Source organism: Euwallacea fornicatus, chromosome 29 (genome assembly GCF_040115645.1).
Source record: "Euwallacea fornicatus isolate EFF26 chromosome 29, ASM4011564v1, whole genome shotgun sequence".
NCBI lineage: Eukaryota > Metazoa > Arthropoda > Insecta > Coleoptera > Curculionidae > Euwallacea > Euwallacea fornicatus.
The window spans coordinates 2,000,518-2,015,661 of NC_089569.1; the positions used below are offsets into that span (position 1 = coordinate 2,000,518).

General features: G+C 37.5%; 1 protein-coding gene across 2 annotated transcripts; it reads right to left on the bottom strand.

The window, feature by feature from the left end:
• Positions 1 to 252: 252 nt before the first annotated feature.
• On the bottom strand, positions 253 to 15,061 carry LOC136347684 (putative inorganic phosphate cotransporter). Of its 2 annotated transcripts, none has more exons than XM_066297908.1 (9): positions 14,714 to 15,061; positions 3,591 to 3,772; positions 2,978 to 3,232; positions 2,571 to 2,658; positions 1,959 to 2,179; positions 1,752 to 1,901; positions 1,563 to 1,695; positions 1,268 to 1,509; positions 253 to 1,206 (listed from the first exon to the last, which is right to left on the bottom strand). In XM_066297908.1, the coding sequence occupies exons 1-9, from the start codon at positions 14,802 to 14,804 to the stop codon at positions 1,012 to 1,014; spliced, it is 1,557 nt and encodes a 518-aa protein (XP_066154005.1). In that variant the 5' UTR covers positions 14,805 to 15,061; the 3' UTR covers positions 253 to 1,011. The 2 variants fall into 2 exon arrangements, with proteins under 2 accessions (XP_066154005.1, XP_066154006.1); XM_066297909.1 differs by lacking the exon at positions 14,714 to 15,061 and adding an exon at positions 4,271 to 5,443.
• Between the last annotated feature and the right edge of the window lie 83 nt (positions 15,062 to 15,144).

Consider the following 15,144-nt stretch of genomic DNA (forward strand, 5'->3'; position numbering starts at 1 on the left):
TTTTGCATGACGAAGTGTTCAACATTGGTCGGTTACCAATTTGTTTACTGTGGCGCGAGATTCAAATTGTGAGAATTTGTGTTTATGTAATCTTCCTATTGGCTATAGCGCAACAGAAAAAATAGACGGCAGAGGACATGCAATGTGTTACGTTATGGTCAGTCTCTTTTTCCTGCACTATAATATGGGGTGAGTAAATATTAGTGATTTGTATTGGTGCGTTTTACCTGCTGCACCATTGAAACAAGATCATTTCGGTGATAAAATGTATTTATTTAAACAATAAATTTGAATATTCAACAATAATTTATAGGATCGGAAAAGTCACAAAACAACTATCGGAATAATCAGATTAAACTCTATAATACTCGATGTGTTTCAACAGGTTTCAATTTGACAATAAGAAATTACTCTTTGTTGCATTGTTACAAAGGACATTTTTAAGGCTCGATTTCAATATAAAAAGCAGAACTGATAGTGGAAAATCCAACTTTGTATAAACGAAAATGTGTCCAACATGAACAATATTTCATTCTCTAATAAATTCGCAAGCGACAATATTTTTAAAGTTAACTACATGACCTTTTTTGACTAGTCAAAAAAATACTGACATTCCTATGAGAAAGAGGTGTTTATGACCAATTTTTTAAAATTACAGCTAAACAACAATACGTTTTCTACGTGTATAAAAAATGGAGCTCATTTCATTTAACTTAACCTTAACAGTCTATAAAGGATAATCTTCGTAATTATAATAAAAGCTGCCTTAATTACTACGCTTTAAGATTAGTGGGCGGTTTGAGCGGCCCAGCATTTTAAATATTTGTACAGAAAACAAACTTACATTATAGAAGAAAAAAATCACATTGTCGCCATAAACTACAGGGTTTTGAATCTAGTAAAAAATGACACCATCGTGGTTAGCAGGGGCAGTTCTTAATGTATTCAATTTTAACCCTGTGGCCAGTAGACTTTTTAGGACACGAACTTAAACTATAGAAAAATATATCACTAGGCCCTAGTGGTCTCCACGCCGGCGCGTTTGTCACCTTTCTCTTTCCCCTCCTCAGGGCTCACAGGGGCAGGGTCTTGGGGCTGGTCCCAGTGCTGTCTTTGACCCGAGCTGAACAACACGTAGAATGAGCAACAGGCTGCATAAACAGCCGCTGCTGTGATGAATACTTTTCGCCACTTGACGATGCTTGGCTGTAACGAAACAACACTTATTGCATCGAAAAATTTCCGTCGGGAAATGATAGACACTTACTGTTCCCTTTACCATATATCCTGCATAGATGGGGGCTAATAGCCCAGCCAGATTGGCCAGACAATTCGTGAAGGACATTAAAATTCCTGCGAATTGAGGGCTGATGTCCAGATGATTCACTTTAAAACCGGAGTAAATGCCCCCGTTCAATCCTACACCCAGGGTGAGCAGACTCACGGTCAACCATCGGTCGCACCCTGTGAAGGCGGCCGCAAAGAGGGCACTTGCTGGCCCATACTGACCTAAAACATGGAAAACATTAATAAAGGCATTTTTTTGAACTGACGAAACTCACCGATAGCATTTATGAGTTTCCTGACTACTGTTAGGTTGAAACAGGGCTTGGTAAGCATCCAATCAGCGACGTGACTGATGAAAATGGAAAATAGCCACATCGCCAAATAGGGCATGGCTGACAAAAATCCATTCTAAAAGAAAATAAATCATTAATTAATATTTTAATAATGACTTTCAACACTCATACATCTTTGAGACTGAAATGCAGGACTTGCTTCATGTAGGTGGGCAGTTCCGTCATCAAAGTTTCGTAGCCGTAGTTGTGCCCCATATGTGCGAGCAAAATGGCCCAGAATGGCAAAGACTTGAGGATTGACATCCATGGAATTGGGGGAATCTGCAAATAACATCCATCAATTATTCATAGCAAAGAGAGGGTTTTTGCTTTACTCACAGTTTGTCCTGCAACTCTTCCCAAAGACTTCTGGATGTACATGCGTTCATCCGGGTTGATTTTCGGATTGACTTCTGGATCTTCGTAGATCCAGAGGAGAAAGGCAACACACCAGACAGCTCCGATAGCTCCGAAGACGTAGAATATTGACGGCCATCCTCCGTGTGAGACGGCCAAGAGGCCGCTAAGGGGCATTGAGATGACCGTTCCGAATTGGGCTCCTAAGGAATGCATCGAAGAAAATAAATGTAAAACTGTTTGTTTATATGGCTAAAATATTTTATTTGAGTAAAAATAGTGTTGTACCAAAGGTGGATTTCGAACACAGCTGGTAGAAATAATCGAGCATCGCCTATACTCTCAATGTAAAAGCAGTGGCGACTACGTTCCAAATTTGACATAAAATAAAATAAATGTTACAAAAAATCAGAAATTTGTCGTAGAAAATTGCGGCAAACACGGAAAATAATTGAACATCCTGCCTGTTCTTCAGTTTCAGTAATAGAAAATTGTTGAATTTACTCATATTGTTCAGATCCTTTGAAAATTATTTCCTGCTTATCATCCATTTGTAGGTATGATGCTCGTATTTCACCTCTACACAGAAATTACCTGCATAAACAAAAGCACCCATACGACTCCTTTCATTAGGCGGAATCCATTTGGCGAGCAAGGCATGGGTACATGGTACAATGGGCCCCTGTAAACAAAAGATTTCCATTCGGTTTTCTCCTTGCATATTCTCAGTGTTATACAATATTAGAAAACATTTATCAAGAAAAATTACACATGGAAACCGACCGATAGTCGTCACAATCCCAAAAGTATTTTAATCTTGAATGAAGGTTATTTATAACGGAATGATGTTCACTTCACTTTCCAGCTACTTTATGATCTCGTGACTAAAGACGAATCGATGACCTACGTTAGAGGCTCTTACATAAAACAGTGCGTCACAATGAAAAATGTACTTTAACTGATGCCAGAAATACATTATCAACCTTAAAGTTTGGACTCACCTCTCCCAAACCCTGAATAAACCGCACGACTATCAACCACCACACGCCCATGTGAGCGGCTGCAGGTACCAACAGTCCGAACACGGAATTAATGAGCATTCCAATTCCCAAAAAGTAGATGTTTCCATATTTTTTGGCTAGAATTCCGAAGGGGATCTGGGTGATCACGTAGCCGTAGAAGAAGGAGGACAGGATGTAACCTTGGAGGTCGGTCTCCCACACAAATTCTCCGTCAGAAGAGGTCGATGACGAATTCTTAAAAGGATATTGCCCAAATTAATGTTTAACGTTGTTTTGCCTGGAACTAAGTTGTCGTGCAGCCAATTGGCAAGGCAAGAGACAATTAGCAATGTGAAAGATTGTTGCAACAGAATATGGCTGAAATGAGAGATATGTGTTTACGAAATGGTAGAAAGGACAAATGTATCATATCATATTAATCAATATTCAATTACGCTAATCATATTACGCACATTATGGAAATTTTCCAAGTCCTTTAAATGTGATCTAAAGTTAAATAATGAATTCACCCGAAGGTGAAGTAATTCCTCAATACTATTTATCGAGCCATTAAACTCCAATGTACGGGCCATGCCGCAATAATTCCTCTTACCGAATTGCTGGATTCAACCCCGCACTCCATGTCCACCCCTTGCTCGTGACCGTCATCCGTGGTGATGGCAGTATGATTCACCATGGCAACAATGGCGACCGACATGTTGGTCCTCATGACGTAGGCATTGGCCATGCCCAAGAACAACATGAAGGTAACGAAGTGTCTTGTACCAAACCATACTGTAGAAGGAATAAAATATATTGTAGATGATAAATGGTGACCCTGTACACTATAAAATTTAGCTATAAAATCAAATACATTAGTTAATTGCATTAAGAACTAGCATGTTGTATTAAGTATAAACGTCGACGTGCTTAATTGCAGTTTTTTCCTAATTATTCACTTCAATAAATTACGTTTTCTGCAAATATTAATGTAGTTTTATTCTTTGAAATTTGCGGCTCACGTCAAAGTAAATATACAGAAACAGGATTTTATATTTTTTTATTTTAAATTACAAACACTGCAACACAATGATTAACAGTTGTCAAACGTTCCTGGCGCCATTACGCGTGATTGACGTCATCTATGAGCCTATCAAAGAGAGGACAACGTTGCCAACGTTTCTAAAAATGCAGAGATAATGCGGGTTGCAATGGTCACGATATTAAACATGAGAAATCCAAAATATGTTTCCTAACATGCACAATGGCAAAGTGGCCGTTTATGAAACTCACCCGAAGAATTACTCTGGATGTTCTTAACTTCCTTCTCGAAAACCTCGTTAGGATAATACTGATGGGATTTTTTTCGTAAACTGCTCATGTTGCTCGTCTATTTGCTTGAGTACTACCGCGAATATCTAGTCACGTTTCACTGCTGGAGGATCGGAATAAGGGTCCGAAAACGGGCCGTAACAAACCAGTTTCGCACCCTTGCCCTTGAGCGACACCGAATTTCTCACCGTACGAATTATCGGAAGTAATAATCGCAACATTCAAATTCATGGCCACACATTCAAGTCCGAGGAAGCCGCAAGGAAATTAGTGTTAATCTGAAATTGTTGTAATATATTGCAACAATTATAACAATCAGTCACTGTTGACGGTGTGAATGTAGATACGATGCAAGTATGCGAGTAGTATCGATAAAATAAAAATATTTAAAAAAAAAACAGGCACAGACGCACACCGGGCTAGAAAAAAAAATAGAACCGAAACGAGGACGTTCGGGTTTATATTAGGACTAAACTGAACCTCCTGTGGTGTACTTCCAAAGTACGCTTAAAGGCGACACCGACACAAAATTACCTTCGTATAGTATTTAATGAAATTAAGCCAGAACGGTTGGGGGGCCTGCTATGCTGTGTCGACCAGAAACCATACTAAAGCATACAGGCAATATGCGCAAATCAATTTGCCGAAAAAATAAAGAACGTTCGAGCAATTATTTGGAAGCCTACGACAAATCACCTACTATTATGGGTTTTGTCTTTATAATCGAACAGCTCAGACCTCCAATAAATTACTCGAGCGCGGCAACATGGCGACATTCACTTGTCAAATTAAATCGTTGCTCTCTCTAAGCGTACGCTGTCTTCGAGCTGTCACACTAGGATTGCTATGTTGCAACACTTCGTTAAAAGTCTTTACAGGCCTGATTTGTTCTCATACATAGTAGTTCCTTTTGTTGTAGAAAAAATAATTTTAGTATGCAAAATCTTTATTCTGGCCTGCGACGGACATAAACGGCAAGACCGACTTCAACAGTTTTAATTTAGGAAATTGGCATTTTTTTCAGAAAAATTGGCGCCAATTTCGTGGTTGCTCCTGAATCATCGATACTCAAAAGATGCCTCGACACCCCCCCAAGTTTTACAATTTTCACCCTGCCAGCATACATAAAAACTAATGGCACCAGGTTCGCTATCTTATTTGCATAAAGCTCCCTGCCGTTAGATTCATATGTATGGAAAACAATAAAATAATAAAACACCGGATTAACGAATTTGAAAAATAAGTAATAATTTTGCATGGCAAATTGTTAAGCAATCGAGCTTAGAAATTAGATTTTATATTTCCCAATGGCGTACTTAATTATTACCTTGCACCAATTAGAATCGTTTACGATCATCATATGAAAAATGAATCGTCTTCTCACGTAGGTATCACCTACGCAAAAGCGGATGATGCTATTTAAACTGTTATGAATTCAAAACCGAGAATTCGCCTAATTTGCAGCATTTTATGCAGTGTGTATCATCATAGTACACCGTGAATAGAGATTATTTCTAAGATATGAAGTTTAGTAGTTTTTAGGAAATTGACGGTGAACGTGAGTTTGCTGTATATGGCCACATAATAAGGCAAAACGTGCGCATTTTCTTCAACTTCCTGCTGGTCGAATCTACCAGTCCCCAAGTACGACCATTTTCGAAATATTGGCCTTCAACCAAAGATTAGTCAAGGAAAAATGTTAAAAATAGTCATTTTAGAGGTATTTTTGGAGAGTTAACACACTACCAAAGAGCTTTATTTGTCATTTTTTTTTTATTTCTATTGATACCTAAGAAATGACTCGGATTGGAAAAAAGTTTCCAAAACGATGGATTTTATTGCAATTTTTCGCGAATTTTTACGAACTTTTAATGCCTGGGCTGTACCTCCCGAGGGACATCTTTTGTCCATGAAAATCAGCCAGGGTGTTCTCGAAACACAAATTGTCAAAAATGGGCGAAAAATGTCCGTTTCGGCTATTTTCATCAGCAGTTTATATCAAAATTATTCCACTGAGTGAGTTACAAGTTCTCAAAGGTGAAAGTGCACCTTTTTAGCTCCAAGTCAGGCCCAGTTGCGGTTTCAGTTCATAATAATAATAATAAGCGGTTTTTTTAGGAGACTTGCGAGAAAATAGAGTTTAATTTTCATTAGTTTTTTACTTATAATTTAATGAATTTTTTCCCTCAGTGCCAAATTCTTTGTGTTCTCTGGCAACGTAGCAAATAAAGTATTTGTTAAAAAAAAACCATGGAAGTCGAAACAAGACTGTTCATATGGAATTTGTCATTATTTATGAGTCGCGATACATTTTTCAAGTGTTCGGAGGCACAGAAAAGGTCCGAAAAGCCCCTTGTCGCCCGAGGCACTTCGACCCACAGCCCGGGAAGCGCCACCCATCCACACTTAGACTCTCCAAAAGATGAACCAAGGGTGAAAAGGGGGTGAATTTCGCCAAAAAAGCCCGTGTAGATCTGCAGCGATGGCAGAGTACAACGCGAAAACCCTCTGTATGATATTTGAGGTCAGAAAATCCTGTCAAGGATGTTGGCGCGTCGCGCAAGATTCTCTCTATGGAATTTGTCATTCTTGATGAGTCTCGGCATTTTTTTCAACTGGAGTTAACGTTATATTTCATTGCCCTGATGACTTTGAAAAGCGCTTCCCATTTCCGGTAACGAGCATTTTCACGGTTACAGAATTTACGTGATAAAAAAAAGTCGCAATTAGATTAAAGACTAAACCTTGAGTAATATGTTAAATTGTACCATGACTGATTCAATTTGCTTTTTATTTTGTCGCCTTTGCAACACGAGAATGGTTCACAGTAAAGTTCCGCAATAAGTAGGTATCGTGATTTGTCACGTGAATATCGTCCATGACCCATGATGTTATGCTGGCCATTGTAAATAATAATTATCTGAGTATAGGTACACAATAGGTAATTCTCGTATCTGCTTCGTAAGTAGCTATCCCAGTTGTGTGACAATATGGATTTTACTGCCTGTGATTCAGCATTAACAATTTGCACTCGAGACCATAACAATAATTAATTCTTTTATTGTTCCTGTTATTGTTATATAAACGTGATACCAGCAAAATGAACGCGATGTTAAGTATTAAGTTTATCTATCTCGGAATTAGATATCTCGAAAGATCCAAGGTGATTTAAATGCATGTTTTTTTGGCAAAAAAATGCACGAAGAAGAATGGTTTTTGTATAGATTAATCAAGCGGCACCGGAACAAACCGCCATTAAATCATGATTTGATATGTAAAAACAAACAATTATTCGCTGGTTAAGTAGGTAGCCGCAGAATAGTTTGGGCGAGTTCTGGTTCTAGAAACGGTTGTAAAACTGTATAGAGTTAATAACTTAAATAACCAGACAAATAAGACGAGGTTTTAGCAAATATTGTGTCATTGCCATTAATGGCGTCACGGTTGATGCTAATTCCTACAAAACAAAAATAAGTTTTGTTAAACGGCCCTCAAGATGCAGTGACATGGGATCTTGAAAACCATTAGAGGTGGATGGTGGTTCATATATCCTCAATGATGACTTTTTGGAAGAAAATTGATCTTACGGTATGCCTATAGTGATTCGCCCTTCGACAACGGGGTCAGGAGTTCAAAGCTTGGTGACGGACACTTTGCTTTTTTTTAATTTCTCTTACTATTTTTTATATTTTTAATTACTCTTTTATCCACTATAGATCTTCCTCATAGACATTCCACATCTAACTATAAAAATCAAATCTATGTTACGTTATAAAAAAAAGTCAGTCTACCTACGGCTGTTGTGCTTATTCTTCATAATTTAATTTTTTTGTAGTTAATGTATGTCCCGTCCATCTCAAAAAAAGGGCCAAAAAAATTATTCGAGTGGTCAAGACTCACTACATACATGTATATACTATGTATGTATGTAACGACACTGATTTTCATATACAGGGTGTCCCACAAGTGTTTCATTATATTTCAGTGGGTAATAGTACATTGAAAAATAATATGACTCCCTATATAAACCATATTCCAATAATGCTTCATTAAGAAGATACAGGGTGTTAAACTTTACTTAAAAAATCTAACTTTTATTGATATATTCAAAACCGTTTGAGATATGTAAGTGAAATTTGGCATGTTTTGAGAGTTAATGTAGACGCATTTATTTATGCAAAAGGGCTATTTTTCGTTTCACCAGTGACGTGCGTATGGACACCTCTCAGCACATTTTTAAAGAAAAACATGGTGCGCCACTGCTTTTTATCAAAATAAAAATTATTTTTAGAAGTTTAATTTCATTTAGAAGAAAAATGCTCACTTGACTCTTTTTCGTCCGACGTATCGTTTGCCAGTAAAAAATTGAATACCGTCTATATGCACGATATTCTCTAAATGGTTTTAATAATATTAAGTTTGTTTTAAATATTATTTATTTGCTATAACATTATAGAAATTGTTCAAATTGGTGGCCATTTTGTTCAATACGTAATTGAGCTCGCCTGTTCATTGATACTCTGATACGTTGAAATATTCCAGGTAGTAAAGTTTAACACCCTGTATCTTCTTAATGAAGCATTATTGGAATATGGTTTATATAGGGAGTCATACTATTTTTCAATGTACTAATACCCACTGAAATATAATGAAACACTTGTGGGACACCCCGTATAGTATACGGAGTTTCTGCAAAGTGATCTCCTAATGCTTGCACAATTCTTTAAGTAAACATTTGGATTTTTCGTTATGTGACACGGTCAAAATCAGCCACTTTTCACATTTTCAACAGTTATTTATGACTTATTGACACGGCTTCTGATTAACAACCCCCACGAATTTATGACTTTGACCGCGCTGTGTGGGGGGCTCGATGAAGCCATGGCTGCTAGCCCCGGACGAATCACAACTCCCACGCTTAACACGTGATCGGCATCTGTCTGTGCCGCCATTTTGAATCCAAGTGTCAGCTTGTAGCACACCGTTGCAAACCAACTTTCATGCCCTTTTTGAAAATGTGAGAACATCTGAAATCGTTTGATTAAAATAGTGAAGTTTGGAAAAAACCACCCAGTGTATCCAACGTTGAAAGTAATTGAGGAAATCACGAATATCTAATTATCAAAGCAATTACAACATACAATTATTCAACCACAGAGCTTTTCTACGTTATTAACGTAAATTAATTCAAATTATTGATGGTCTAGTAGTTGCATGTCTTAATTGCAAATTGTGATGTCACTAGTTCGATTTTCGCATTTGGTAAAATTTGTACTCCATGGATTAGTCATTTTGAATATATTTTGATATTTATTTCCCTAAACCACCCTGTCCATGATTATGCAGCATTCGTATCACCAAACCGAGACATTGCAGTACAGCAAGGATTCTTGAAAATAAAAATCTAGTAGTTTGGATTGACTGCTATCAGTTGACCATCGGCGAACAGGATTGGCTGACTGTCGTCAAAGATTACTCCCATTGGTTCACAAACATCAGGCTGTTGTAGACAATCGTTTCCAAGAAGAGTTTTACTTTTAATCCGCTTCAAAGTTTTATTATTTATTTTCATTTATTATTTATTTACATTTATTATTTATTTACGTTTATTATTTGTACAGGGTGACCATCTCTGGAGCTCATCTATGGCTCTCAGCAACTATAAAAGTCGGTGAATAAATTTGCCCCAATTCGACCAGTCTTACATCTTTTATGGTCACCGAGGTCCCCAAGGGTGAGCTTCAGGAACTGACACCCTGTATAAGTGATACATCTTTATACAATTGATTTTCCAAAATTCCCTACTCTTTACTGTGAATTACAAGTTTTTAGATTGATTATGATTTATGACTAAAAACAATGTGGAATTTACACTGCGGCCCTTGAAACAGGTTTACATTTTACTTATCGTCATAAAATTTGAAATATCTGCCAATCGATATCGAATTTATCAAGTTCAACAAGTGGCGATGATCAAATACCCAAACAACAATCGAAACGTTTTGCACGAGATTCGCGATCCAAAATCGCGTGATAATCTCGTGAAATGTTCAAGTGTACCGGGGTTATTGTGTACTTGGGCCATTAGACGTGTTTTACAATGATTATGAGATATTTATTGTTGGAATATGAAAGTTAATAGTGCTGTTTGCTGAAGGGGTTAAGATAACGGCTCGACATTCGTCAAATTTGCAATAAAGCATCCTTTTGACCGACACTGTGCGACATAAGAAACGCGAAAGTGATTAGCACCTCTTTTATTGCCTTAAGTGCGATAAATGTGTGTTAAGCCAATTATTGCTAATAAATTTGAAATCTGGTTTGCTCAAATCTCGTGTAGTACATGTTGTAAGTCGTGATTTAAAAAAATTACACATTTCATACTAAAATAGATAGCAAAAATGTGCTATTTTGTTATTCACACGTTACGTGATAAGGCGTTGTTCTTTTGTATGAAATTCCGCGTTTCTCAAACTTATGACTGGTCAGCCGTCGTTGACAAAAAGAAAGTTTCAATTCTAAGAAATTTCATTAACCCCAATAACCAATTCAGAGGACTACACTCAAACGTTCCACACTGCGTGAGTGAAAGTGTGAACGTTTCGTGCCTCTTGGCACTCATCAGACTGCCGTAAGAAAATGAAAAAGAGAAAGGGAGGGAGAAGAGATTCGAGTTACGAATTTTCTGGCACCGAGAGAACAATTTCGGTGAGTTCGGGAATATGCCCCAATTACAGAAAATAATTTTCGACGAGTAGAACATTATATATATTTTATCTAGGACCATGCATCATGCAAAAGGTAATTAAAGTATTAAACAATTTAACTACTACTAATATGTACGCAGAGCACCACTCGACTCGACAGGTGCTTTTTGCTCGTTTTGTCTCGTTTTTCATGTAAATTACTCCTGTCTCGAAATTGTTTGTTACCTCGTATATGATTCTTCGATATCAGCTTTAGCTGCAGAAGATTGTGGTTTGTTTTTTTTTGCACGAAACTATGTCTCTGGGACTCCAAACTTAGGGTGGTCTGGCATAGAATATCCAGTCCACCGTTAATTCGAAGGGCCACTTTGCAAATCCGGATTACCGGTAAACGTCCTGAGAACATTTCACCTAATTTTATGCTCTGCGCTTCGATGGTACTTGATTTGACTGAAGACGGGCAAGTATACATAGAAAAGGGCACCTCCAACAATGTCCCGGAGAAATAAACGGCGGGTTGCCCCATGTTATAGGGATTCTTTCTCTAGTTTTGTCGGGGCAGAGAAAATAGTCTTTTTAGTATAGATGGCAATAGAAAAGTGGCCTCTTTTTCAAAAAAAAAAATTTTTTTTAAATACGTTCACTCATGAGTAGCTGAAACTTTCTATACTCTTCACGAGCAGCTTTACTATTAAATGCGTGATAACATAAACAATTTGTCAACATATTAGTTTTAATTATGTAATTTATATTACACTGACATCGGAGATGAAAACAAACACCTGCTGCTGAAGGTGACGGTCACAAAAATCCTGTGTTACAATAAACGTGCTTTAGTGCGAATCTGACCTAAATTATAAGCGAAAAATCGCAATGCCATTGGCCTTGTCTGCTGGATGATGTCATGCCTTCAAGACATTTCTCATAAGAGTACTTTTACATACAATAGCCTGATTCGTATCTGTAACCAATCTACCCACTTCCTAACGGTATTCAGAGTAGTGGTTTGTCTTGGACAACAATGCTGATTTACCATACAGGATTATCATATGGAAAAGCGCTATAAAGGTTTAATCACAGAGATATCTGTATCAGATTGGCTGACCTGAAATCGTCAGTTTTGGCAAACTAATAAGTTATTGTTCAATAAATTTGCGACATTTACTAGAAGCTAATGTAATGGTTGATTTACGCTGCAATGGTGCGCCAATTTCCGCTTTGTCTCGGTCTACTTTCATCTATGACTTTTTCATTCTTATTTTGGTATTGGGATTTGATCAATGCGTGATGGTCAAAAACTGCGTTTTTGCGATTTAATTAACCTTTCGATTAGAGCCCTCTGAATGACGTAAATGGCATTTTTTTAACTTAAAGTTGGTCCGTGCCGCAGATACTCAAAAGCCCATGATTCGCTTTTATGTAAAAGCTAATTTCTGATAGTTTTTCGCCCCGAATTACAAGACTATAAACCCTACGGACGATACCTTCAAATCCAAATCATACGGCCTTTAATTAGATCACGTCATAAACGAATTTAAATCAAGTTTAAGCGGTCAATAGGTAAGTATGCGTGTGAAACGACCACAATGAATTAGCCAACAGTTGCATAATCGCATTATTGTTAACAGCTTCCTGATACTTAAACAATTAATAATTTGTTACTTCCTACTGTACGAGTGACAATAAGAACACGACGATTTGAGTTTGAACAATCGCCGTGTTGTTATTTGGCTCTATACAGGGTACCACAAATTCGTAGTTTTTCGAAGCGATGTCTCAAGGCGATTTTTGACGCGGAGAATCCGTGAAAACAAACCATGAAATACCAGTAACAAGTGTGTCAATGACAGCGATTAATGACACAGACATTTTAAAGCGCGAGCATAGCAAGCGCAGCGAATCTACCACCCCGAGAAAACTTCGGGTGGTAGAAGGGGCCCTGACCTCCCAAAAATTCGCGCCCTGTAGATTTTGGCAAAAATTGGGAATCCCCATCGTGTAGGCTTCAAAGAGTAATCCATATAAAATTTCCAACTTGATATTTACGGATTCTAAAAGGGCCGTGTAATATATTTTTTTTATGTAAAACTTTGACATCTTATATTTCGGCAATCAAGGACATAAGGAATATAGTTTATATGCAAACTAGTATTATTTTCAATTCCAGATTTTATTATTAAGGTTTAGTCATCTAATTCCGGGATACCCTGTATAACATCTTTCTGCCAATTGCATCACGTTGAAAATTAACTCTACCGTGGCGCCACTTACACTACGCATTTTCCAAATGCCAAATTGACAACGCCAATGTCAAAAAATTGAACCTTCATAATGACACGTGCCGATAACGTGTCAAACGCAAATGTTGCGATTAATCACATAGAAGCGTTTGCGGCCATTGTGCGTTAATAAGAGTCAAATTTATCTCTTCGAGAGTGTCATTTCCATATCTGCCAACAGGTGGGCTTTGCGCAGAAAACAATGACACCGCGGGCGGCATACAGATTTCCCACGTCTGCACCCGTCTCGCTGGTGATAAATATCAAATTTCGAGTGGAATTTTCAAAAAAAAAATAAATTGCAAAATTGCGAGCTGAATAAAAGGTTAATTTTATCAGAACGCGATTAATGGTCGCTCATGATTATGTGAGGTTCAAAACAGGTAAAAATTGCAGTTTATAAATTCGCTTTTCTCTGACAGTTCCTCGAATATTTTTACATTAAGCATACAGGTTAATCAGTATTCTCAGAATCTTTTAAGTAGTTTTGTAAACCAACAACACTTGTTTTTCATAGTGTTTTAACTACAACTTTTACGTGGGACTAACTTCTTAATCCTCAATTTTACAGAGAAATTTTTAAGAGTCCAAAGTTTCCTAAAACTATTTGCGTTTGTCCTTCTGAGAAATATAAGGAATCTTGTGAAAACGTGTGGTGTTTTTTCACATCACCCCTGGTTCGGAAGCCACAGGCATCTTTTTTCTCCGAAATTTTGAGACTTTTCTGAAATTCAAACCAGAAAGAACGCAGTTTTTTTCGCGCGCCCAGATTTTCAACGAGAACCAACTTGTAAATCTCTTTGCAGGGAAACGTTCGAAAGTTCAAAATTTTATTAGAACGAAACACCAACCCCCAAGCATTTTTTACATTTGTAAGCTCGATTTTTCAATTAAATTATCAGCATTACAGTTTCCCCAAATTGATCGAATTCGCACCGTTTATCAGTCACCATTTTCAAAATATCACCACTTTTACTCGCAAATTTATGACATCCTGTATGTATACACACAGTACACACTTGGACGAACCCATTAGATTGTAAGCATACTAACGTACTTAAAAGTATATCAAAATTGACGATTTGCTCTCTAGATGTGAAACGCATTTTCCGGAAAAAAATCTTGTAACACTTATAGGCGACTTTGATTTGGATACAAGTTTCGGTTTTACGGTAATTAACCACAGTTAAATTAAACACAAAAACGTTAGATTTGTTCATTAAATTCATCAAGTTAAAACTGTAAATTAGACATTTTCCTCAGTAAATGTAAATTTTAACGCAAAACCACAAAAAAAACCAAAAAAAAAACAAATTAAGAACGAAAAACGAGTTCCTGTTTCGTCTTTTTGGCAAATGAGCTGAAACTCTTGTTAACTTTCGAAAGAAAATATCGAAAATCATCTCAGAGAAACTTACCCGAAGGGGGCACAATCTGCTCTTGATAAGGAGGTGGCGGGTTTTTCTTCCCCTGTTCCTCGACGTTCAAATCTGTATTGGTAAACGTCATCTCTCTCGCTTCTCAGTTGCTTCAAGAGTTTACTTTTCCTAGAAACTCGAAGCTCCCATATTCCTTTTTCAACTAAAAATTCCGGTAACCACTTGACAAGGAATCAATCAAGTTCTGACAGCAATCGTTGAAATACGCGCGCTTTAATCGAACTCGATCCGCGATCGGTACGACCCTCGAGCACCTGCTGATAATTCGCGATCACGTGTCGGTACGACTGCCGCCGTTCAAACCGATTATTTGCTTTGGCACCGTAATCGGCAATAATTCAGGTACCGTCTCAAAGAACCAGAAGTGGCTCGAATCTTTGCGCAGAAGAGAAAGTCGTTTGGATAAAGAC